At 44.9% G+C, this 27064-nt stretch overlaps 1 protein-coding gene across 1 annotated transcript; it reads right to left on the reverse strand.

Annotated features, from left to right (window-relative positions):
* Positions 1-2782: 2782 nt before the first annotated feature.
* On the reverse strand, positions 2783-26295 carry PXDC1 (PX domain containing 1). Its single transcript, XM_035552687.2, has 5 exons — positions 25988-26295; positions 14855-14946; positions 14493-14610; positions 10364-10475; positions 2783-4436 (listed from the first exon to the last, which is right to left on the reverse strand). The coding sequence occupies exons 1-5, from the start codon at positions 26241-26243 to the stop codon at positions 4319-4321; spliced, it is 696 nt and encodes a 231-aa protein (XP_035408580.1). The 5' UTR covers positions 26244-26295; the 3' UTR covers positions 2783-4318.
* Between the last annotated feature and the right edge of the window lie 769 nt (positions 26296-27064).

Here is a 27064-nt window from a genome sequence, read left to right on the forward strand (position 1 = left end):
TGATTATTAAACTGTTCTCCTAGCACTGGCTGCAAACAAACCCCAACATGTTAGGTACGAGATCTTCCCCCAAGCACAAAACCTGGCATTGGTTCAGGCCTTGCAGCCCCTTTCCTACACCCACAACGTGAGGAAAAACCTCTTCAAAGCAGCTGTAACTGCCCATTCCCAGCATCCAAGAGAGAGCCCAACATACGCAGCTGATTTGGTGAGAAGTTTCTTGCCACTTACTGGGAAAGTCACTGCACCACAACACCAGGCTTGTACTTCAGTGACAGCTTTTGCCCGTGTGTTTGCACTTTTAGTACCTCCAGAGGCTCATTTATATACAACCATATAAACTGGCAGTGTTCCCCTACAGACAAATACACGTTAATTGACCACCACCATGGCCACGAGTCCTGTAAACTCCACCATTTTACTCCTTTTCATCAGGACTGCCCCATGGAAATGACCACTTCCCATCCAGTTACTAGGAATCAAGGACGGGTAAAGCCTGCCTGTGCTCCAAGACCCACCCCCTGCCCTTGCCTGGGGATCAGCTCAAGTCCCCACCGTCCCTGGCCGAGGAGCAAGGCAGAAGCTCTGGTGCGACCACCCAGCCATGAGCTCGACAGACACAGCCCGTGTGGATGTCAGGTGGCAATGAGCTCCTTCTGCCAGATGGAATCCATGAAGGAGTGACAGCAGTACAGTTACAATCAACCCTAGACAGAAATTAAAGAACATCTGAGCATAGATGTCAGGACAAATTCCTGTTTCTCAAGACTTTTTTTTTTTTTTATCCTCACAGAGAAGCAACTGCAAGACACGAATCTTTCAGCCATCAGGTGAAAGAAGCAACAGCAGCAAAGAAATTGTTTGCTTTTTTGTTTTGTCTTTTTTTTTTTTAAAAGGTTTTCACTTCTTTGAGATAAATTCTCTTCTGTGAGGGATTGTATTACGACACAAATCTGCTGACTTAAAAATTCCCCAAAAGGGCTCCATAAAATGGAAAAAAAAAAATCCACGTAAACCCTCCACAGCTGCCCCAACAAACAACTGCAAGGATGTTTTGTGATCATAGAGTGATTCCAAAAGAAGAACCACGTTTTACCCAGACAGTAAGTACTTAGGACTATACTTTTATTTGCTCCTGAATACTTGATGGCTCAGCTGAGGCAGGTCCCACAGGCCCAGACCTCTTCTCACACTTGTGTAATGCCGAGGACATTACCTGGAAAGCCAACAGGAGTGGCCCAAGCACCACACCAAGGGCTGACAGGACACAACAGAACATACATGCCTACTCTACAGGGGTCAATTGTGGGTGAACTGTGTGTCAGGCTGTCCCCCTAGAGTAATTCAGAGTATTTTAAGACATAAGCTGAAGGACAGCTGGCCTGGAATAGAATCCTACAGAAATGCAGAAAGCTCTGAAGACTTTACCGTAACATACACAAACAGGAAAGCTTCACTGGAAACTTAAATCAAATTTTCTAAATTTCTACTGTTTCACTCAAGTAATGTCTTAGTAACCTTTTAACAAAACTTTGTGAACACACAGTCTGCATCTTGGACTGTAAAAGCAAATTTATTTTTATTCCTCAAAGACAATATTGGTTCTACTTCATCACTGATCTATTTTGAACCTATGAGTTGACCACATGCATAATTCACACTTTGAACTTTTCCCAGTTGTAGAGAGAAAACTGGTCTGCAGGAGAAAATTGCAGTGGTTTAACCAAATTAGTGTTGTTTCTTCATTTTACATTAACTCTCTGCACAAAGTAATATACGCAATTATTTATATTGCCTTGATTTATCAAATAGCTAGATCTCAGTTAAGTGAAATAAATTAGGTAACCACCTCTGGAAAATAATTGATCAAAATATCTTTTGAAAAATACAAGTTAAACAGTGCAACTTCTGTTTGTAAATAAGTTCTTTGCCTTACAATTCCACTTCCTTGAAGACTTCAACATCCATGCAGTTTAGATGTTTTTCATGAGGAATGTGGTTGTACCTTTTAAAAATTAGCAATATTTTTATAACGTATAACTTAAAGTACTTTGAAAAAGATAAGTAGTTATCACTGAGTTAAAAATTCATAGGAACATTCAAATGAACCAGGAGAAAATGTTGCATCAAAAGCCAATGACACCGCAGTGCTCTAAAAAACATTACTCTAGGAAAAACTCAGGCATAAGGCAACAAAGCAGAATTACCCAAAGCACCATGGTAGGCTGAGAGCAGGGCCAGTAACTGAAATCGAATATTCCAACTCCCAATCCAACATATTTATTTACTGGATACTAACCCACCATGGTTAACTGAAAGCACTGACAGAAGAGTTAAAAATCATGAGATTAAAAACAAACAAAAACCCCACAATTTGAATTCAAGAGGCTGCTCAGAAAGCCTTTGCATGAGTGAGGATATATACCTTTCTATTCTAGAAGTGTTATGTACAAGAATCTGATTTATCTTTAAAAAGTGTAAGTGCCAGACTTGATTTACCCTGTAGTTGTAATGATGCAGAATTCCTCCACTAAACTTAGTGGTATTGAACAACATTCACCTATACACAAGATCAACAGTTACGCTAAGAGGTTGCACATGAGTATGTGCCATTTCAGCATTATGGACAATACATGGAGCAGCATAGAAAGAGTTCCCAAAACTCAGCATTTTTCCAAAACTACTAGAGAAAGAATGAAAATTTGGCATGACTGTGAGAGAGTCCCCAGAGAACAAGTGGGGGAGGAAAAAAAAAAGTAGCCACCATTTAAAGCTGCAGAAATTTTACTGAAGGCGAGTTATATTTTATTTCATTAAAATATATTTTGAAAACATACTGTGTAAAAGAATTAGGGTTCTCAATAATTTATTATTTACATTAGCAAATGCTGTTTGACTGTTATTCTACAGATAGAAATGAAAAGTCTGCAGAAGGAATTGTACCAACTTCTTCAGGACCACACAAGCCCCATTACAAGGAAACACATCCAAAACACACTCCTCCCCATTTCAATCCTTTCAAATTCACGTTTGCAATCAGATCACAAAGCCCAATGACAGGTCACGCTGGTGAGTGTTGAGTGCTGACAATGAGAGCTGGGAGTTCACAGCACTCTGCAAGAGAGAGACCGCAAAGAGATTTTAACCTTGCACTACTCAGTAGCCAAGATGCTGTAGGGTCCAATCCCACTCTTGCTCCCACTGTCTTAACGCCACTGAAACCAACAGCATTACGTGACAAGGCCTGCACCAGGCCCCCAGGCATATCCCAGAAAGCTAGACAGACTCCTTGAGCCTCACTGGCCCAGGAGAGGGTGTATTTCCTACCACTGTAGACACGCTGTAGCTTATCATTTTTTTTCAGTCCAAACATGTTATAAATCTCATTGGCTTCCTCCCCATCCTCTAGGGAGAAATATGCATAGGAAATTATCTCTCTGATGTAAACAACTGTAAGCACCATTCACATTTTCTGGTCCACGTGACAAAAGTCATATCCAAGTGCCTGTCATAGCCTTGACCATTCTTAGAAGGGCAGCTCAGCTTTCCCATCAGCTCTCCAGATCTCTGACATCATCCAGGTACCCAAACATTGTGTGCAGTCCATTGCAATGCCAGCTGCTGTCTGCTTTACTCCTGGAAAGAGGGAAGGAGTAGTCATCTCTTCTGGGATTTTATAAAAACCCACGATTAAAAGAAGTAAAGCAGTCAGCTCATGTGTCCTGTAGCCTGGAGGCACTCAATGGTATTTCTGACATCTCATGTAAGGCACCAGTCATCCGGTAGCTGAGCAAAAAGTGACCTGCAAAGCCTCCATTTAGCAACCACAGAGGGAACTGACAAAATTCAGCTGGTTTGCTTGCCTTCTTGCTTACATAGCATAAAAAGTGTGGTCGAGACATCTGGTGAAGTTTCTGGTGGAATCCTGAAAGAGGAAGCCTCAACTTGCACTGCAAGCCAAGGAGTATGGGTGACAGTACACCACAGCACAAGTTTTAATGGCTGTATCACAGTCGCAGTTGCCACAGACATTGCAGAGATTTCCTCGAGCCCCAGGAAGCCTCTGCTGCCTTGCTTTCATGGAAAACAAGTTTGTTCTCAGCAGCGAAGCAGTTACCTCCGTACAAGATGTCTCTGCAAGACACATAGGAAGGCCAGACTCCGAAGCCAGCTTTGTGGTGTACTTGCTGCAACTTCTCTGCTGTTGGTCTTGTCTGCACAGCCATATTCACAGAGCTGCAATGCTGGAGAGAGCAGAGGATTCACCTACGGACGAAGAGGTCGGCTGGATGCTGGCTGACTGCAACGTTGAACAGCCTCAGTCCAGAATATCAGTCTCAAATGGGACCAGGTGGTAGTATGTCAAGTTGGTGACATAAGCTGTTGGATCATCGCTGTCTTCTAGCTCTGAGGTAAAGTCACTCACACTCTCGAACCTAAGGAGAAATCAAAACAAAACAAAAGGCATTAAATCATTAATAATTATTTTAAAAAGTCAAAGGAATCTGAAGAAAAGTACAGGGGGAAAAGAAGGCCAGAATATCTGAAGACTGATCCCTAGAAATTTTGAGAAAAGACACTTGTGAGGAGGTCATTTGGAATAAGGGCTGCAGGCAAGAATGCCTCTGCTGGCATCTCAGGTTAAATTTCTGAGTAAATATAATGCACGGACTTCCTTTACACCTGAGTAGTGTTACTGTGATAATCTTTCTAATGCTGGTTTGCAGCTTCAGCTTTGTGAAGCTCAGTTTGCAAGGCAGAGATCTAGAGTCCCAACCCTTTTCTGAATGAAATCATCAGGCTCGCTCTCTCTCGGCAGCTTGAAATTCAAACTTACTCTAGAAGCTGTCAGACAAGGTCCATGCAAATCAACCATGAACCATAAAGTTACAGTTTCTGTGACAACAGCCGTTCTGCTAATGTGGAGAGACCAGAAATGACATCATCTGCCACTTACATAAACCCAAATCCAGCACTTACTAAAGAGGGTTGAGATAGAAATGGAAACCATTGCTCTCCATGTCCTTAATTACAAATAGAAGCTGCTTCTTTGTAACCTGTGGAAATGAATGGGCAAAAGGGTTTGCTTTCAGTAAAACAGGATGGCTATTCTTTCTAAAACTGTGCCAAAACACAGCTACCCAGCACACTAGGAAAGCAAGTTCCACTTCTCTTTAGACAGCAGTCTTCAGCGGAAGGGACTTATAGGACTCCTCTCCCGTATGACACTGACTCTTCACAGCACTTGTCATGATAATATCTGAACTCATCTCATGACATCTGGTTACCGTGTTGAGTTGAAGGTGGCCTGGATCAAAACCGTTATTAATTGATTTTAATTTCCTAGGGTTCCTCTCCTACTAGTGAATAAATGATTTCATGGGATGTAGCCTTTCTTATCAGGCAATTCTGAATACCTTTGAAATTAGATGTTTATGAGTCTAGAAGAGCTTTCACTGTGGTATGGGAAAAGCTCCACAGAAAGCACTCAGAACTTATCCCATCCACCTCCTCCTCAACGCAGCCACATGTTTATGAATCAACCACAGGACAGTGAGAACCGTGGTGCACACGCAAATCATCTTGTCCTCTCTGATTTTCAAAGCTACTCGTGATGAAGGAAGGAAGCAGCAAGTGAACGCTGGTAAAGTGAGTCATGAAACTGAGGTCCACATTCTTCTATTTTGTTCTCAGAGCATTTGGCAGCAACACGAAATGCCTCTGTTCCCACACAAAAGTGGAACAGAAACTGCCTTTGTATCCAGACTGAACTTGTACCGATGAAGTTGAAAGGGTATGAGTCCCTTCTCTCCATTTGGCTTTTGTATGAGGCCAAATGTTTAAGACAAATAGGAAACAATGACTAGAGCGTCTTTCCCACAGAGCCTTGCTGTCCTCCCCGTGGCATGAGATTTAGATTTTGATAAGCAGAGGATATCTGAATATAGAGATTCCCAAATTTGCTTTCACTTGCTTTGGTATTTTCCTTCTCACTTCCTACCTCCTGTGTTACAACTCAAATTTCTGCAAAGCTCACTCACCACCTCATTCCTCCTGTCAACCAGAAGGCATCAACTTGTTAAAACCGACACCTTCCTCAGTGAAACACATTCCAGTTCCAAGAAGGCTGCGATTTCTGCACTAAGAAAACATTTTACTTCTTCCCAGATAGCCTAGCACTTAAGGGCAAGTCACTTCAGACCAAGGATTAAATCTCATCTTAGTTCAGGCAAGGGACCTGAAGAACTGTCAAATTTCTTATTTGTACACTCTCTCTTTACTGTTTTGAAAGAACATGCATTCATTCAATACAGAGTGAGAAAACGGAAAATGAAAATTGCACAAGATGGAAAAATAATTTCTAACCTAGCTCTGACTATAGGATGTGTCCCCTTAGGACACATATTTTCTAACTTTTTTTTTTTTTAGGCTGGCATAATTCAGCTCTCTGAATAACAGGTAAACAGAGAAAGCTTTAAAATAATTTGGTTTAAAACTGCATCTCACCTTCACATCAACTACTTAAATTCCTACAGTTAAGTAAGACAACTGCAGATACCCTTCCAACTTCAAACTAGAAAGTCCTAAGACTCAGGTATTTCAGAAAATCCAAAGAGGAGTGGTAGGATAAAGAAACAGATAACATCTCCTACTTCCATCTCTCCCCAAAACTCACTTTCTTTGGAGGCATCATGGGTTATTGAATAGCAGTGTCCATACATCCTGGAACATATGCACACGGACAGCTCTGTCTTTTCCACACTCCTGCCTGCTCATTCTCAACTCTTAATGATGAGGACCACAACTTTTTGAACAGAAAATCACACATTTTCTCCTGCAGTGTTGTCACTATGCTCTCTACTTACAAGCAAAAAAAATGACACCAAATGTTTATATGTTCATTCCTCTACTCCCACCAGGCTGTTTGCTTGCCTGCATGTGCGTGAACGTGTGCAGAAGAAATTTGACATAGTTTGCTACAATTATTTCACAGGTGACGTTGTGTTATCTTACAGACCAGCAGCGATCCAGAAACAACAGGTTATGAAACACCAGTGAGGCAGACAGAATGACAAAGCCAGAAGAGGAGGCAAGAAAGCTATTTGTATTCTTCTTGCCTTCTTTTATCAGTTATAGAAAACTAGATTATTACAACGTGAAGACCTCATAGATTTTGTGGTTCTTCAGCCTCAGCAATAAGGTACTACAAGCAGCACACAAGATACAAAGCAGTGGCATTCACATACTGTGGGTAGGCAGAAACCATTCCTTGCTGCTGGAAAGGAAGCATGGGCACAGCGTTCTGCAAACCACTGCTCTGCAGTGCTCACTGGAAACCAAACCCTGTAAACCAGGGCTACAGCTAGCTGCTGCATAAGACACCCAACTACCAACAGGTTTTTTCCCAGTATAAAGTTTACAAAATACTAACTCTGTGAACTGTCATGCAATGCGGTCTCCTAATGGCCAAACTGCTGTCCTGGTCTTGCTGTTTGTTCCTCTGAGTACCTTGATAGACACACTGTCCTTCACAAGGGCCTATGCCTTGTGCTGTAAGACAGCCTCCTTCATTGGTTTAACTCCAGTTAATGCATTAGTGCAGTAGCTCACATTCACCAGGAAGAAGTGGGAAACGAGGTATGTAGAAGCTAATACCTCTCATTAACTCACAGGAGTAACCCCAGTGTAAATAAGGTGCGAGACAACAGTCCAGCTCCTCTCACCACCTTACATGCAAGCAGTACCTGAACAGAACTCCTTCCATCTAAGACTAAGAAACACAGGGGCAGCATTTTCTTTTCCTGACAAGAGTAGGATTTTGCTTTCCTGGAAATGTTCTGCATCTAACTTGACCAGCTCCACCTACTTTTGCAATGCCACCCATGAAAGCCTCTCCCATGGACAACAAAATGCTTATGATGACTGCAGCACTGTCCTGAAAATACACATCTATTACTGGAATGAGTTTGCCAGAAAGGCAGCATGTCCAGCTCCAAAGCCTTTGCTGCCTGCTGCTGGCTGTAAAGACAGAAGTGCAAACAGTCCTTGCGGAGAACGGTTATGTCTCTGTAACAAAATCAGAGTTTGAACGTGCTTATTTACCACCTTGTCTTTGAGGTCTGCAGTGTACTGAAAGAAGTTTATATAAGAGGACAGTTTATGGCACGTGGAGACCAAACGCACTGGGTTCACCACATTTTGCAATAGTATGGTATACTGGCAACTAAAAAAAAAGAGAAAATGATAAGCAGAAAGGAAGTACTTCAGAACAGAGTAAGCAACTCCAACTTGCAAAAACATTAGTTTCTTCCGCAAGAAGTTTCAGTCTTTTCAGCTGATGGGCTGCTTGGTAGGTAGCACTGAGGCAGTCCAACAGCCGACCAGTGCAGCAGGGCCTCAGCAAACGAATGCTACCTGATGAAGATCCAAGTGCTTCTATCCAAAAAATACAAGTTTGCTTTGCAAAATGTCTGATTCAAGCACATCAGCAGCCAAAACCCACATGGAGTTTAATGTTGCTGAAAGGAAAATGTTCCCATTTGAGGATATACAAGTCCACAAGGAATTAACTCTAATTTCAGAATAGAAAACATGGGTCCCATAAATCCAATTTTACAGAGACAAAAAGGGAACTGAATAGAATTCCAAAAGGTTTTAAAACTTCCTTTCTGGGCTACTAACCTACACTTAAAGCAACAACATCGAAAACCTTTTCTTTAAAAAATAATAATCAATTTTTACAAAAGAGCTGTTCTACACAAGTGCCATTACTTCCTAACTACTACCTCCCAGCTTCAATATACAGCTACAGGAAGAGCAAATTTAAGTTACCATGCACAACAGACATTTAAAATTTACTAACTTCTTCATTTCTGATTTAACTTCCTTCAAGAAGTTAAGATACAAATCCACAAAGCTAGGCTGTTATCCTGGATTTGTTTCTTCTATCACAATTTATGGAAAAACAAACCAATCATCCAGTTTTTATTGTATTTTAGTATTTAGTATTATATACTGGCTTTAGTATCTTCTGACTTTCTATATAGGACAAACAATGGGATAACGAGTAGATGACAGCAGTTTCCAAACCCAAACTAGTAAGTTTTGCTTGGTCCAGAGCAATTTTTAAAATCAAGACTGATTTTTTTTTTAATAAAAACATTTTGAAATAGTAAAAATGGAAAGCCTTTTGCTGCCTTTCAGTCATCTGCTCTAATTATTTATCACTCACAGCACTAAAACAAGATCCACTGTGAACTGTCAACATTAATTTCCAGACACTGGCCACATAGAATTATCTCCAGTATATCATTTCAACCTCATTAATATAAGCTTATGAGCTTAAATGCTGTTAGCAAGGTCTAGGTTCAAACCAGTAAGTGATAAAACCCTGGTTCTTTTAAAAGTTAATAGAATGGCTTCAAAAAAAATTACAGTGGAGCCAGAGATACATTTCAGCCCCTGACAAAATCTCGTCAAGCTCTAAACTCTTCTGCAAACCGGCAATGATCACATTTTAAATGTGGCAAGACAGAGCCTTGTATTCAAAGATAAAGCCTCTATAAGGCTTTTAGCACTCTGTTTCCATCATTTTGACTGCTCTAATGAAAATGGAGGTCAATGTTTCTCATTAAAAATATTTAAAAGCTTCATTACCTGCAGCTCATTGAAATATCAATCACTTTCCATGACAGAAATTTCTGGGAGCCGATTGCCATCAGTGCCCATCTGTCAGTAGAGTCACTGACTTCAGACGTACATGAAAACCTTCCTGGTTACTGGTCTCTGACCCCAAAATACCTACATACATTAACAAGCAAAATTTACAAATAAGGCTAATCTAACTTTCCCCCTTCTTAATGAAATACACGTTTCACCAACTCAGAGCATGTGGCAGCACCTGAGCAGCTGCTCAGTTTCCTTTTTTCAGGGATGTGTTCCCCTTCCTCTGAGGATTGTGTTTTGCTTCCCAAGTATTTGGGATATTTCATCAGTAAGGATTCTTCAGCTTCCAAATCTGGGCTCAAGTCAGCTCCTTCACAGTCTTGCAAGAAAGAAAAAGCTCCTCTGTTCTCACCTGTCAGGGTCCCTATGACAGTCACAGCTTTTTTCATACACAGAGGATTGAGCTCCCTGAGGTCAATAATTCTCAGACAGCCATTTTATACATTTTAATGTAAAGAGCTGTGAAGCCTTAGCAACCATGCCCAGTAATCTTTAACCAGTCGGAATGACAACTGCACTAGTTTTACTCCTATACAGGAAATATTTTGCTGGCAAGGGGGTAGGGGGAAAGAAACAACCAAAAACTGAGAGTTTATCTGAACCTTGACAGCATGACTCATGGACAAACCACACTTACAAGTGTTCTGCTGAGTCTACATCCAGGTGCTTCTCTTTTCCATTGGGTATACTGTGGTCGATGACTATTGTTTCAGTGTTTGCTAAACAAAATCCATTTGATCGCATGATTTCTGTCAGGGGAAGAAAGAAAAACAAGATGAGAGTCCAAAAAAAAAAAAAGAAGCTGGAAAACAACTGCATATCATATGTAGTTGACATGATTATGAAATGGGATATGCACGTGACACTGAAAATCTGCACAGGAAAGCAGAAACAATGAGTTTGTTTCACAGCTTCTTACACCTACAAACTGCCAGCACTTAAGTAATTTTATTCATGTAATCAACTCCTGATACAGAGCATTTGAAGCAAGACACAGTTTCAGTCCCACTAATGCCAGTGGCAAAATCTGCATCATTTTTTAGGAGAATGGCAGCCCATCTATTTAGACGCAATCTACCACTTCTCATAATGATATTTTTCCCCGGACAGATTTCCAAGACTTAAACCAGTTAAGCATAAAAGAAAAAAAAATTAAAAAAATAAAAGGTCCAAAACAGGAGATAAACAGGAAATTAAAAGTTACCCTCCAAATTAATTCAACCAGCATCTTTAAGTCATGTAAAACAATATCATCTGCTATACTGCCCGCAACTCTGCTTACTCGTTTCTTACTGTGTAAGAAACTCCATTCCAGAACAGCTAAAATTTACAACTAATTCCACTGACATACCACCAAGGATAGAGCTTGTAACTAAAGAGTAGTATTTGATGTCAATGAGAAGTTAATCCACATCCGTATTACACGGAAAGGTAAACTAGAAAAATCACAAGGATTTTTCTTCTGGTCATGCAATCTTAGATGAAGCTAGGGCCAACACAAAAGGAACATGCTTCTCTATTTAAATCAGCACTGGCTTAAGCAGGATGACTGATCATTTGCTTCAAAGTAAGAGGACTCTTTGTGTTATCAGCACAGGCAAAATGAAATTCTTCTGTGGCAGCTTTTCTCCTAACCGTATTTTCTATGTACAGGGAATAATGCCTAAGACCTTGCCTCAAAAAGACCAACTTCAACTACACAGTTCAAGTAATGAGCAGGAGAGGAAAGCAGAGAGAGAGAAGGGAGGTAATTTTTAAGTGTACATTTGCATATTACTACATAAAGGTAAAGCCAGAACTCAATTCCATATTTTGAGAAAGTAATCTCTGACTTTCAGTCTGTACTTTATTGCAATCCACTTCAGCAGAATATGTTTGGGGTGGTAAAAACACTGAAAAGCAGCAGAATCACCCTTCAGTCATGACTCATCACAAACCAACATCATAGTGCAGAATAAAATTTACATCATAAATTCAAATTGAGCTTTCATCAAAGGATGGGGGCTTTCTCTCTTCCCCATCACCTTCCACTCTGAACCAGACCACGTGAGGGACAGCTTGTTTGTTCAGAGAGCACAAAATGTGTTTGCCTGTTTTTCTGAGTCTGCAGCCATGCAGAATGCTGCGCTACGGCCAACATGAATACCGCACAGTTTTTTCCTAGTGTCCTTGACATGACCTAAAAGTTACAGCATTTCATTGCAATGCAAACTGCTTTGGACGTTAACATTTACTGCCATCTACTGACAGCACTTCCAGACACTGAAACCATTCCCAGTGCGCAACGTTCAGATGAGGCAAATAGCAATTTATTATCAGATTTCCGCCTATGTTTTAAAAATTTATTTGCAGCAGCCATTTAAACAATAAAACAAATTACCACATGATGCTTTTGCATAGCTGTATAGGTCTTTCTCCAGTCTTCCTCCAATTAATTAGGTATGACTCGACTACGAAAATTAATTTAGGATTAAAACAAAACATGTTATTGTTCAGCTAACCTGGTTTCCACGGCTCCTCTACACGCAGGCTGGCAGAAGGCCTCCCTGTACAGCTAGCCTGTCCCTCAGCCAGACACCCTCCCTGTGAATTTAGATTCATCTCCACCACCTTCTCTGTTGTACCCAAGCGTGGCATTCTCAGACATGCACAGTATGTGTGCCCCAAGGGGGTACACACCCTCACAAAAATTAAAGGAAACCTTTCCAAACAAGAAAAAAATAAATCAAAAACCAAAACCAAAACAAACAAAACAAAACAAACGATAAAATAAAACAATCAAGCCAGAGCAACAGTGCAGTTTTTGACCAATGCAATTCCAAGTACATCTGTTCTTATGTTTACCTGTTTGCAAAAGGAACAAGGTTTAAAAGTGTGGCTGCTCTCAGTGGCACATTTTTATAGCATATAATTCAGGGATCCTTCATTTCATAATGGGCAGGTGCTAGGACCCACTTTGCAGCCTCTGTTCTCATGGAGTAGCAACATATTCCGGACAAAAATAGTGAGTATGCTCTCAAGAGCCACCACTGAGAACACATCCAGGTGTTCAGAAGCAAAGCACATAAACCATGTCCAGCCTTTGGAGGATGACTGACGTTAGGAAACACGCACATGAGGAATTTCACCTGTGCTTTCCATATCAACTCAAGACATCATCCAAACCTCCCTACTCTCAGACGGAGCATGAGACATACTTTTTGGCTCCCCTCTCTCATGCCCAGGGATCCAAACCCACATCACCCCCTTGGCTGTACAACCCCAGGGGCTCTTCTCGACAAGCTCTGTCCTGTCCTGCACTGCAGCCTGGCCATGGGGGCCCTACAAGAAGGCACCAGCCCAGATGGGCTGGACCATGCTTTTCACCAAGGCTCTCTGTTACGTGGTACTTTTCTAAATAGTTGTTGGTAGGCTCACAAGCAATTTACCGTTTAATTAAAACAATATTTAACCCATGACTAGTTTTAGAACCAGAGCTCAGGATCAGTTACAAAAACAAAACAACAAAAAAAAAACTACCCAGTTTATGAGAACAGTCCTTTAAACACACTGTTTACATCCTTAGCATGCTGACGCACTGACTAGTCATTAACTAATATACAGTTAGAACCTACAAAAGCTGATGTATTTAGTACTAAACATCTTATGCACCTTGGAGGACTATGCAGTATTTCACTCTTATTTCACACACCAAAAGAAACTCTTCCGGTGACACTAAAACTGCCACCTGGTGGGATAGGTCACAGACTGCAACCTTCAGAAAAGTCTGCAGTTCCCGCTAGGCTCAAAGGAAACTTTTCAGTGTAGTAATACAAAACCATGCACGCCGAACATCCACAGACCTTTTAACAACAATCAGTAGCAGATTTCTGGGGGACGGACTGAAAGGATGGACAAGTACACAAGTGATACTGGTCTTCAGTCTACCCTCTGGGTTTAGAACCTTGCTGTCTCCAACCGTGACAGGTCTCAAAGTACTTTTGCTCCATTTGCTTGTTTAATTCTTTTTTGAAGTCATTTATGCTTTCAGTTCCATGATATCCCATGACAATTACTTGCATTCTTTAACCGTGTTCCAGATGAAAGCAACATAATATTATAACCTTTCTTTTGTTTGTCTAAAGCCTGTTATCTGCCAACCTACAATTCTTGTTTGGTGACAAGTACAGGGTAATCAACCTCCTTCCATTCACAGCTTTGTAGGCTTCCATTACATTCCTGCTGTCATGTCTTCTCAAAGTTGAAACATATTTCTTTATTTAACCTTGTTCTTAGAGAAGCTGTTCAATTATTTGAGCCCCTCTCTTTTATTTGTATGTTTTCAAATTTAATTATGTCCTGTCCGAGACAGAGAGACCAGAATTGAGCACACTGTATTCAAGATGTGGTGGTTCTCCTTCATTCTTCCCTAATAATTCCAAATATTCTCACTGTCTTTTTTGCTAGCCTCTTGGCAGTGAGCTTACATTTTCACAGAACTACATAAAGAGCTCAGAATCTCCTTCCTAAGTGGTAACAGCACTATCATATGTGACAATAGTGAGGATTGCGTTTTCCTCATGTTGTTTCTCTGAATTCAGCCTTCAGTTTCACCTGTCATTTTATTGCCTAGTATGTCAAGGTTAATTATATGTTCTATGTTATAAAGCAGACTATGGAGAACTGTCTTTTGAATTGCTGATGGAGAAAGAACAAAGGGAACAGCAAATGCAGTCATTTTCATTCTTTAATTCTTGTCTTGACTGTAGGAAGCAAACTACTCTTACCTGATATTTTGACTGGACTTTGAAAGCTTGGCTGAATTTTATGGACATTGTCATTCTTTAGAACTTGGTCCAAAGGAGATCTCTCGAAGAACGTGAGGACTACTTCAGACCTTGAATACTAAAAAAGAGAAAGAGACGTCCATTATTTTACCAGTAGTTTGCTTTGTTCCTCTTTTCCCTTTCCATCCCACTGCCTGGAGATGTCATCACATGGTTCTGGCACTCAGCACTTCTGCAAGATACTCAAATTGTTGCTTCTTTTACAGTTTGGCAAAAACCATTGCTTTCTAATCTGCATGAGAGTGTGTGTCACCATCAAGGAGGAATCAAGCCAGGCTAAGTGTGGAACTTGATTTACTCACCTTCCATGGCATGTTTATAATAGTCTTCAGAAGCTTTTCCACTTCATTAAGTCTGGCTTCTATGTCATGGGCTTCTTTTATTGTGATGAGCCCTAGAAACAAAATAAACAGATTGTGAGCATAGGCAAAAGCATGTTTTCATGTGTACACACACTTCAGCACCCAAAAGCAGCTGCTCAAGAAGATGTGGAAAGACCTCAAATATTATGCCTTCCAGAAATAAGCCTTTTAACCCACACCGATCATAATATGTGTACCCAAACTAAGGTGAGTGTAGTTACTAGCACAGTCGCAGGCCTGACACAAGTTCAGTTGTTTATGATCACATTTAGGAGCTGCAAGACAAGCAGAAGTAGAACCGCCTACTCCTTCACCCACAGTTTCACTACACAGCATTCCCAGCAATGATAATCAAAATGCCTGTTTTCTTCTTCCCAGAACCATGATTCATCCTTTTTCTGTCAATAAAAATTGAAAGAAAACCCAAAGAAGCCAAAAAATGCAACCCACAGATCAGAGGAAAAGACTAAACATAAGCTACACAAAAGCCTTCGAGAGCACTCCTGTATTTCTCTGAATGCAAATGCCAATGAACAACCCAGGGAAGATTTCTCAGTGCCATGTTCTCCAAGTGCAAAACAACTGTTTGCCTTTTTTTTTTTTCCTCCTTAAATCATTTAATCCCTCCTGCAGCTCTGTGATAATTCAAGTGGAATTTTTGCATTCTAGTGTCCTGAATGATGCATTAAAATGCTTCTAATTTTGAATTGCTCAATACAGGGATCTTCAAGTGTAATACTGTAGAAATTCCATATTTATAATCTGCAGGACGTATGTAACTTCTGTCTTTCCTGGCAAGCTCAGGGAAATCTAACACAGGTCATATGCACATACAGGAAAAATGAGAAGAAGCCAACCCCAATACCTCACATCCCTCTAACAGCCTGTTTATTTCTGGTCTTTGTAACTCACTTGTTCTAACCTAATTATCATTTTGCTTCTAAATGTGCACAGTTTTTCCAAAGAACAAGATACATATGTGAAATGAAATACCTAAGAGACTACTAAATTCAACAAGATTCACTGGTTTAAACAAAAAGTAAAATATTAAAAAAGGAGCAAAAGACGACCCAATAAATCAAAACCATCTAAATAAAAAGAGAAAAACATCCAAAAGGCAAGCTGTAAGAAACTACCTCAATATATTAACATTGTAAGCACTAAGCTTTCTAAAAGCAGTCTTCTACATGTATTTCCACCTCCGTATTTAAAAGACAAGAAAGAGCTGTCAAACACACAACAATCTGGGGCCAACATTCACAAAATGTTTCCACCTGCATCAGTCCGTGTTGCATTACTGGTGTGACGTGACCACATACAAACTTTCCAGACAAAAAAAAGTATGACTTGGAAACTGTCAGCTCTCCTCAGATTAGAGCGCTAAATAAAACAGAGATTGTCTCCGGAGCAGCCAGGTTTACTTGAAAGTCTTTCTATTGCTCAATAGTCCCTCATTTTGCCATTTCTGTCAGCGTCACTGCCACTTCTTCCTCCAGGACAGCTCTCTCCCTCTCCTGACTGCAGAGCGGCGCACACCCACAGGCAAGTAAGCATGGCAGCAGCACATCCTGCTTTGGCTGGTGTATACCACGGTTGAGCAGCTTTGCATGGGAACTCTCTGAAAGGCTGTAAACACAAATTAACTCATCTGCATGGGTCCGCAGACTGCGTATTAGCAGGGCTGTACTTGACGCCTCAGACCTGAATTGCAGACCAGCACCCTTCATCTTCCTAACTGCTGGGTGTGAGCGGGCCTGGGTGGATCTGTGTCGCCCCTTCACAAGTATGTTCCCATCCCACATCTGATGGAAGCTCAAACCTTTCAAAAATAAAAAATTCATCCTCCCTAAAAATGGCTGCCGACTGCCCCACAGCTCAGGAGCCCACGTGTGGTGTTTGAACCATGCTGTCGCCCTGCCACAGCCCATGTCAGAGAGAACTGAGGGACACAGGCCCCCTCGCCACCAACCCACCGGGGATGTGCTCTCAAATCTACCCTTGTCCTCAAAGCCTTCCTCAAATAAGCACTTGTTGGTGAAATTAGCATTTTGCCAGAAAGAGGGATGCTTTGAAACAAACGAAGATACTCATCAAATCAAGAGCAGCCAAAATAAAAAGAGAGAGAAAAATGAAAAAGTCCACCTCACCAACAACACTGCACATTCCTGCTCAGAGGGAAACCAGCCAAGCAGTGAGATTTTCTCTCATTAGTAATCAGGCGAAGCATCTGCAGCTCCGCACAGCCTTTTTAAGCGGAAGTCGGACAAGACCGGCAGCCTGTGGCACTCTCACAGCTCACCCAGTAGGAGGTTTTACAGCTTCTTGCCCTCACCAGGGATTTCCAGCCCCTGTGTACTCCTTGCTCGAGCTGTCGGAGAGACACCAGGCATGCAAACCCACGGAAACTGGCACGGCCGACTTTTAACATCTGACACAATAAGAGCTGTTTCTTACTGCCACTTTTACTAATATCAAAACCAAAAGGCAGACAGCGTAGGAAGGAGAGCAAGTGATACATCTGCCTGGACAGATGCCTGTGTGTGTGCTTAATGACTACGGATGCACAGCTCTGTTGTGTAAAGCTGCTGACCTTACACGATCAGTCGCCGAGAATCGAGCTTGGCAGGGCTACAACTTTCCTTTCCATACGTCTGCAGACCAAACGCACAGAAACCACTTGACTTGCTATATATATATTGAGCCCTGTAATTTCTTCTGCAACAGCTACCAAGTTTTACAAGGCCCTCATTTATCATAATTCTAAAAGGCTCTGTTTTTAAGAGTTAACACATGCCCTGGTGGCTTTCAGTTTGTCATGGGCTGCGATCCCACACCCTGAGGGATTGCTTACAGCCCAACATCTGCACTACCCTGAGCAAGACACTGCCTGCCCATGCAGGCAGCAGGGACAGAGGCCTCAGTCCCTCCTTTTGCTCCCTTCCAGCGCTCACTGAATGCTTGCTGTCATCAGCCACAACATACACGTGCCTGGGTAACAACACCGTGGTTTCCCAAGGTGAAGTCTCCAGCGGCAGCGCTGGTTCAAGGTGCTTTCACCCTCCCCTGCAACTCATTTCCTCTCCCGTGCTGCTGCAACACACCGCTGCCTCTGCTTTGCCAGCACAATTAGGGGAATGCCTTGAACCAGCCCTGTCAAAGACTTCACCTCAGGAAATCCCGGCCTGCGCAGGAGAAGTAACCTTACCTGCTGTAAGCTACTTTCTCCTCCAGGCACCACACAGCCAGCTCGAGCAGGAATTGGGATTTGTGTAAAGAAAGGTCACAGAATTGCACGCAAGATTTCCATCTCTACCCCTCACTAACAGCTTGCTTATGCACAGCAGGTGCCCTTTGAGGGAGCCTTTCTCTCCTGACTGCCTTCTTTTTTTCCGTTCTGAGGCTTTGACAAGGCAGAGGAAAAGGAAAAAAAAAAAAGGCCAGAGACTGGTCTAGGATCTCCAGACGCTGGAAACGTCTGAACAAACAGACACAATGCACGTGCTGGCCTTCATAGACAGTCCAGCACCTCCAGCACTTGTTAATCCTGACATGAACGCACCACAAGCTGGATGCATCTGGAGCACACTGCACTCACTGCACACACACTGACCACGTAAGCAGCATCCATACAGCAGCTACAGCATGTCCTGATGCCTTTGTCTCTCTGCCCATGGAGCTGAAAGATGTGCCTATCTTTCCATCAGGGGCTTTCTGACCCCGAGAACCTTTCTTCAGGCAGCTCACCCTGAAATAAAGAGAAAACATTAATAAAGCTACCAGTAGCCTGGAACCAGTTGTGTTTTCTTCCACTTGTTCAGTCATGCAACAGAGCTGAGCTGAAAGCTAGGAAATCTCTTAGTGAGGTCATGGTGAAACGCTGTTCTCATGCCTTTCCCTCTGCCCTGGCTGCTGTCTGACTGCTAATTGAAAACATGTGCAAACTCCTCCCAGGAAAACTTTGCTCTCTGTCTTGTTACGCATACTGTGCTTGGACAATTAACTATCATTTCAAGTGATTTAAATACTATAAACACCTATGTTTATAGGGCTTGAGGTAAATTGGAGCCCTGCTGGCTCCTTTTTTTTTTTTTTTTCCTTTAAACCACAAAGCCTTTTGCTGCCAAACACCACAAACCTCTAAGATTTTTTTTCACCCTGCACACAAGGGAGCCCACACGCTGGGTCACAGGAGGAACAATACAGGCACACCGTGTTACCAAGGGTGGCACTTGCTTGTACCTGGGATATTTGGTTTTAGCTGCATTCTGCTGTGCACACAACCTCTGTAACTAGCAAGCTGATTTTAAGAGAGGAGACAATCACTTCGACATCTCCACTGCCCCTTTCCTGATCAAGAACCCCAAGCAGAGTCCTGAAGACGGGGTGAACAGGATTTGCCCAGTTTGAGACCACGCACATGTAACAACAACGCACCTCTGGAAAAACACAGCACAAACAGCACCTTGAGCCTGCAGCATCCTTCCTGCTCAGGGACCCTGGTGCCAGAGCAGCTGCAGGAGACTCAGGGATCAAGCATGCAGCTGTGTCCCTGGCACGCTGGGTCATGGCGTGGGAGAGAGGCCTGGAGCTGAAAATGAGCAGGAAACGAGTTCAGCTGAGGAGGAGAGCGAACTGGGAGCCAGCTAAAGATGTCAACACACAAGCCTTGATAGCCTGTCCTATTACTGGCATATGAGCCACCAAACCTGCAACTAATGCTATTTTGACAGCCATATCTCACACACTGCATAGCTTGTAATGAAATCACGATGTGGTACTGACAGCTGATGCCCATGATGACTGCTTTGTCTCAACAGTCCTCTAGTGCCTTCCAAGGAAGAGTAAGTTCATGCCTAAATGAAATCTGCCTCATACGCCATCCCTCAATGATGACACAAAGTCATCTGTTTGTCTGGAGACGTGTTGCTGTGTACAAGTTGCTAGGTACATGATCTCAAACTGTGGGCAAACCCTGTCCCTCCTGGCTGAAGGACTCCACCTGAGGCTTTTGGTCAGGAGAGGAGCAAAGAATGTCCAAGAGATCTCCCACTTTCTCAAAATTAGTTCAACAAGTAAAGGAGACTGAGCAAGAACAGAGGCCAAGGCGCACTGTGTGAAGATGTGTTCAAGATGGAATGATGATACTACAAATGCTTCAGTATTTCAGTATTTCAGTATTTCAGTATCTAAATGAAGATTAAAACCTTGCACTGAGCCCTTCTCACCCAATCCCCTCTCAGTCCCCTGCAGGAAAAACTGCAGAACAGATATAAAAGTGAAAAAAGGAGTAGAAGATAAATAGAGGCAGAAGTCTTACTGTGTTTTGCTAAATCCACACTTCAATAAAGATTTATGGCCTATAGGTGCTGATCCTGAGCCCACCCTTATCTCTTTGCCCAAGTCAATGAGCGGCAATTAGGGATCCCAGATCTTTAGGGAAGATGCATAAGCTGTCTTGCACAGATGACTGCTACTCCACTAGGAAGATAGGAAAAAGCTCTTTTCACACAACTTTTCAATAATTCTGCAGAAATAACACCACAGGAATCCCTTCAGTCCAAAGACTTGATAAGACCCAGAGAAGGGCAGATAATTAGGGACAATCAGGGATATCAGCTCTCCAATTACCAGAGACCAAGATAGCCACTTTTCTGTTCTCTGCTGGTTATTTATGATGTCTCCTGGGGCATCTGGTTCTCATCACGACGGACAGGATCCCAGAGCTAGCTGTGGCTCTAGTCTTAGTCCAGCAGCACTGGCAGCTCCTCTTTGTTGCCTCTTCCCTAATTCTTCTGCACCCCGCTCTTGGGGCAGACACACTTGCCCCTTCCCCTCATTAGGAAATCCATCTATCTCATATGACAAGAGTCACTGCAGTCTCTAAAGCCTTTACAAAAGGTTTTCTATTCATGGAATATCACCGACATGACACATCTTGGTGGCATTGCTCAGGGAGCAGGGAAAAGGACATGATGGAGTTCAAAAGAGGGGTGCAGGGGACTGTATGTTTGCAGTTTGTTGCACATTTGCTGCTCTTTTTAACCTGGATTGCTGAGGAACAAAATAGGGACAGTGCTTTTGAGAGAGATGGTTTCACAAAATGGAAGTAAGCCACTCCATGCTTTTATAAGTCTTACTAGGTAGCAATGAGCATATTGAAGACGTTGACATAAATCTGCTAGACACTGAAAGACACAGAGCTTTCAAAACCCTGCCTGCACTGTGTGCTTTTAGCTCTAACACTGAGCACTTCTTCATACATAGCAGGTGTGAAAATAAGGATGGCATGAAGTACTATTCACACAACTGTCTGTCTGAAATCGATCCTCAAGATCACTTGAGGACCCTGGCACACCCAAGCAGCCCTGCAAAGCACAGGAGGCGAGTTAAAAGCTGAGAAGTCCAGACCTCCAGCTGACGGATTTTCCACACGTGTTATTAGATACGGGGAAACGGCACCTCCCAGTGACAGAGCTCAGCACAGACCTTCCTCGCAGAGCTCCCTGCCTCGATGCTTGATGAGCCACAAGAAACGAGATGTCAAAGGAGCACAAGATGAAAGTGAACAGAGCAGTCAAAGCCTGATGAAAAATGCAAGCTCCTACAACCATTTTTAGTGCCAGCTCCTTATCAGGTGAGAACCGTGATGAGAAAACAACCTCATTTCCATTCCTTTCCACCAAAATCCTCCCAGACACATTGCCCGGTTGCCTCAGTCCACCACAAAAAGGGAACTTGTGCCTAGCTTTGTTACAACACAGCAAGCTTCATTTATCTCCATCATTACCGATGAACCATGAAATTCAGCTAATAAAAAAAAAAAAAAAAAAGCAGAAGCCCCAAACTTAATTTCAATCATAGAGCACTGCTAGAGCCTGATAACCGAGCTGCATCCTTTGTCTGCCAGACAGAAGCTCTGAGCAAGCTCCACTAATGAACTGTTGACAATGTCAACAATGAAAAGAGCACAATAGATGCAGTGTATTTATCTGTATTGTCACAGCACCGAAACAGCTGCCGTCTGTGGAAACCACTGTGCTGTTTGTGTAGAGCTCCCTCTTTGCATAAATCACCCTCCCAGACGGTCTCATAAACAACAACAGCACAACGCAGCATATAGAAAACTGTACATTACAAACACAACATTTACAGCGAAAAGCGTGGGCAAACGAAGTCCCTGGGACAAGTCCTTTGAACTGCAGCCCTGGAGGAGCTCCCCATGTGCTTCCTGGTGCACGGCCACTCCGACACAGAAAACAGCTGATCATCTGCTTCCCACATGAGGCAACCGAGTCACAGGGCAGGCACAGAGCCTCAGAGCTAGAGCTCAGCATTAGTCACCCGGGAAGGACTGCCCGGGGCTGCTACGGATGATGAGTGAACTCCTCTGTGCTACGAGGCGAGCTGCAGGCGCAAAGTTTCCGTGGGAAGCCTCCACGGCTGCTGGACAGCTTGTACGAAGCTTGTTGGACAAAGGTTGAGTGCCAGCACAGCAGAAGATAACCGAGAAGTTCTGGAGAGCTTTTCCGGGTAAACACCGTTGGCAGCAGTCTGGTGAAGGTGAAGAAGAAAAGGGAGTGCAGCTCGAGGAAAGCAAGCGGAGAAGCAGATACAATAACGAAAAGGAGAGCGAGGGAAAAAAGGCCACAACAGAGCAGAATGAGTCAGAGGAGGGATAGAAAGAAGAAAGGGGAGGGAATGAGCACTTTGGAAAGGAAGTCCATCTAGGAAGAAAAAAAAATGTGTAAGACTGAAGAGCATTTCTGACTTGACAGCACGGAGTATCAAAGCAGCACCAGGCACGGGACGAACAGCCACGTTGGAAGAGCATCTGAGCTTCTGAAATCTTCTGAAAGCTTTCTGATCACGAAAGCAACAGAGCAGTGGTATGGGGCAGCACAGTCCCAGCAGAGCAGGCCTGCCAGAAAACACCCTGCCACTCCAAGGGCAAACCAAACCCAAACTTTGAAAGGTTGCTAATGAGCTCGCCCTGGTTTGGCACCCAAGGGTCTGGTCCTGCCCACACTGAAGTCCAAGGCAGGTGGGTGACTGCACTGACGTTGGATCAGGTTCCAGGATAAATCTTAACCAAGAAACCTTAGAAGTAATAGGTAGAGAAAACAGAAGGGAAAAATAAAGAAGTGTTTTTCCAGATTTATACTTCACTTCCAGCACCTATTGAGTCTGTTGCAACTACTTCTAAATCACCAATATAAAGTCAGCTCCTAAGTCCAGGGGCTGTCTTTCTCATAAAGAGATTTAAATACAAAAGTTGTTTATTCTGCATACAGAAAGGAACAGACAGATTAGTAACATCAGGAGTGAACTACCCTGAGTTTGTCTGTGATCCTCTTTGTGCATTTGCCTACAGCAAGGGATGGGCACGGTTCAGACACAAATAAGATACTAGCAAGTTACTGGTAACATCGCAGTGAATCACATTTAGTCACCCTGCAGGTATGCACATATCTAACCTTGTTTACTAGCTCACTAGTAAGATGCCTCGTGCTGTTGAACATCCTTGGCCCTCAGCATCATAACACGCTCCAGATGCACGCACGGAGCGCGCTGTGCCATGTGCTGTTATTAGTTATCAAAGACAAGACCAGACTATGTGTATGCCATGCTCCCCCACGGGGACCTCCTCTTTTCTCATGCCAAAGCAAGGGTGAGACGAACAGCGAACGCGGAAAGCAGTGCCTCCCATCCCCTCCTCTGGAACCGCAAAGCGCCCTGCGGGTCTGAGAAGTACGGGGAGGGAGAGATTGTGGAGGGCAGGGCAAGGGGGCAGGGGAGTAGAAATGGAAGGAGGAGGCAGTTTGCTCTGTTTGCTCTGGCTGAGCAAGAAAAGGAGCACACCGCTGCTCAGTGTTAGCCGTTTGCTGAAACCAGCAATAACGGTGACAACCAACTCTTCCTAAAATTGCTCACATTAAAAAAATATATATAAATTCTTCCTAAAAGAAGTCAGTAACATCAAATAGCTCAACCTTGCACTCCTCAAACACATCCCTAAACTGTAACATACCACAGCATGACCAAGCTGCAGGATAATTCTAGTTCTTTTAATGGTCCTTAAGCAAATCTGTAGGAGGACTGGATTCTTTCAATGCAATGCAAATTTGGTTTGCAACATTTAACCACTTCCTCCAGATAAAAGGCACAGCTAATATTCAGCTTCTTTCAGAAAGCCTAAGATAAATACACAAACAAACACACATACATATGCATATACATCTGTATGCATATAAAAACACACACACACAGTTCTGTATGACTGAATGCTAACACACACAAGGCTGTATCTTTGTCAGGTGTTTTTGCTGGGTTAAATACTTTGAGTTTTACTGTGTGCAGCAGGACCTCAGCTTTTAAACAGGACATTTAGAAACCGTGCTTACCCCAGAAGCTTTCTCAAGACCGGACATGCTCCACGCAACCTGTACTTAGAGCCAAATCTTTGCATCAGTGTCGCTCAGTTAAATGAGATTTTTAAGTTTCAGCTTCATGAAGTTACACAAGGCTGTGGCCACTCAGTTTAAAATGCCGGCGTGATGAAGTGTTCTCTGTGCAGAGAAACACACTTGGCAAAGTAATTTTCTTCAGCACAGGAGCAGCTTAATTTTAAAGAGTATTACTGAAAGTGTGAGGCACGCCGTGATGGCTTACAAACTATTCTGGATTTTGATTCCATCTCTGCTGCAGAGTTAACCTCCACCTCCTCACCAAGCCGAATAGATCACGATCTGCTTACATTTGCCTTCAATTTTTCAAATCCTGGCCTGATGCTTTTGCTCATTCCAGATCTGATAGGGGCTGGTACTTCTGTTCCCAAGATAAGGGCAAGCAGAGGTTGCTGGCTCTGGGTCTCAGGCAGGATCTGAGGATGCTCACTCTTTCCCAGCTGTTCATGGACCAACAGTGTGTGTTACCTGGCCCTGCCGAGCACAACCAGTGCAAGCACTGACTGTAACCCCACCTGGCTGCACCTGCCCCGACGATACCTCGGGGATGCGCGAACCCTGCTGAGCGCTTTACAAAAGCCTCGCTGCGCTTCGAGGCCGTTGCGGGAGGCGCTGAGGGACGAATTCAGCGAGGGGCCGGCGCCCGGGACCCCCAGGGACCGATCCTGCCTGCCCCCAGCTCCCCATCGGGGCCAAGGGCTCCGGGGCCCGGCCCCCATCCCCAGCGCCCGCCGCCTGCAGAGGGCACCCGGCCCCCGCGAGTGGCGGCGGTGCCCGGCCGGGAGGCGACACCACGGCCCCGGGATGCCACCGGCACCGGGGGGGGGGGGACACGACCCGGCCGGGGGGGGCCCTCTGGGGCTGCCTTGCCGTTCCCAGCCAGCTGAGGCCCGGGGATAAAAGCAGGCAGCCCCCGGCCGCAAAGCAAACGGAAGGCACCCCCCCAGGCTGACAAGCGGGTGCAGCCGGGGCTGAGCGGGGGGAGCCCCCCCGGGGCCGCTTCGCCTGCTGCCGAAACGGGAAGGGAGAAGGAAAATGGCTCGGGCTGCTGCTGCTGCTGAGACTGCCCTGCTCTGCACAAAGTTATGGCAGGAACTGCGCTCGCTCCCAGAGACGCGAGAGTCCACTGCCAAGCGCCGCTGACGGCCTCTTTTTTTTTTCCTTTTTTCTATTTTTTCCCCCTTTTTTTCCCTTTTTTCCTTTTTTTTTTCTTTTTCTTTCACTTTTTCTTTTTTTTTTTTCCTTTTTTTTTTTTTTCTCCTTTTTCCCGTCCCCTTGCTGACAGGCCGGGGGGGGGGGGGTTCCCCCCTTAGCCCCTCTCCCCCCAGCACCCCCGGGGAAGCTCCGGGGTGCCAGCAGAGACCCGGCGCCCACCTCCGCGGGGGGGAGGGGGGGGCGCTGCACATTTACAGCCACAAAACCACCCCTAAAAACAACCCAACCGAGACAAGCACAGCCCGGGAGGAGCTGCCGACCGCAGAGTGCCGCTCCCCCGCCCCGTCCCGTCCCCTCGCCCCCCTCGGGGGGGGAGCCCCCCGCCGCCACCATCCCGGGGCAGGCAGCGGCTGAGGGCTGAGGGGACGGGACCCCCTCCGCATCCCCCCCAAACCTTGTAGCAGCGGGGAGCGGGACAGCTCGGGCCGGTCCTCGGGGAAGGAGTCGAGGAGGCGCTTGAAGAGGCGCCCCAGGTCGGAGTAGCTGCGGTGCAGGTAGAGGACGTTGCGGTCCGACCACTCGGTGCGGATCTCGTAAAACTCCTCCTCGTCGCCCCGCCGGCTGATGACGAGCCGCCGGATGCCGTTCACCCAGCAGCCCCGCACGTACATGTTCACCAGCGAGGTGCCCTCGAACACGGCCGAGGCCATCCCGCCGCCGGCGGACGGCGAAGCGCGGCGCCCCGCCCGCCGCGCCCCACTTAAGGGGAGGAGGAGGAAGAGGAGGAGGAGGACGGGGAGGAGGAGGAGGACGGGGAGGAGAAGGAGGAGGAGGAGGAGGAGAAGGACAGGGGGTGCCACCCGCCGCACCCCCGGGGCGGAGGAGCAGGGCGGCCCGGCCCCTTCTTCCCCGCCGCCGCCAGGGGGGGAGGCTCCAGGCAGGGGAGGGAGCGGGGCTGCGGCCCCCCAAGTCCCACCGACCCCCCTCTAAACCACCCCCAACGCCCCCCAACCCCCCCCCCCCAGACCCCCGCTCCCCCTCCGCCCTGCCGCTCCCGAAGGCCCCGCGGAGGGCGGCGGGATCCTCCTCTTCCTCCTCGGGACGGTTTCGCAGACGCCACAGACGTGATGAGGAATTTATTTTTCCCCTCCCAGTGACCCTAGAAGTCTTTTTTTTGTTGTTTTTCCTCTCTCTCTCTCTCTCTCTCTTTTTTTCCAAACTTCCAGGCCAGCTGAGGAAGGAAGGGATTGGGGAATAGCTTACGCCGCCTCCGGCTGCTGCATGCGAGGCTGCGGGCACCCAGCACCCCACAGGGCACCCCTGCGCCGTGGGGAGCCCGAAAGGAGACATCCCTGGGGAAAGGGAGGCCCATGACACGGAGAAAGGCAGCAAAGACTCTTGGTAGCCCCATGAGCCAATGTCCCCACGGGACACCCAGCTGTGTTGCACGTGATGGGGAAGCCCACCCTTGCACATGGGTCCCTCCTTCCAGTGTGCCCCCAAGCAGAGTGTTAACGCACCCCGGGGGTAC

This window comes from Cygnus atratus, chromosome 2 (genome assembly GCF_013377495.2).
Source record: "Cygnus atratus isolate AKBS03 ecotype Queensland, Australia chromosome 2, CAtr_DNAZoo_HiC_assembly, whole genome shotgun sequence".
In the NCBI taxonomy this organism is placed as follows: domain Eukaryota; kingdom Metazoa; phylum Chordata; class Aves; order Anseriformes; family Anatidae; genus Cygnus; species Cygnus atratus.

What these genes read in the sequence shown, in the direction of transcription:
- PXDC1 (XM_035552687.2), bottom strand. Translation starts at nt 26,243, where the DNA reads ATGGCCTCGGCCGTGTTCGAGGGCACCTCGCTGGTGAACATGTACGTG. An exon ending in CCGCTCCCCGCTGCTACAAG is followed by an intron (nt 14,947 to 25,987) that starts GTTTGGGGGGGA and finishes TTTTGTTTCTAG; the next exon opens with GGCTCATCACAATAAAAGAA. An exon ending in AAGTCCAGTCAAAATATCAG is followed by an intron (nt 10,476 to 14,492) that starts GTAAGAGTAGTT and finishes TTCCCCTGACAG; the next exon opens with AAATCATGCGATCAAATGGA.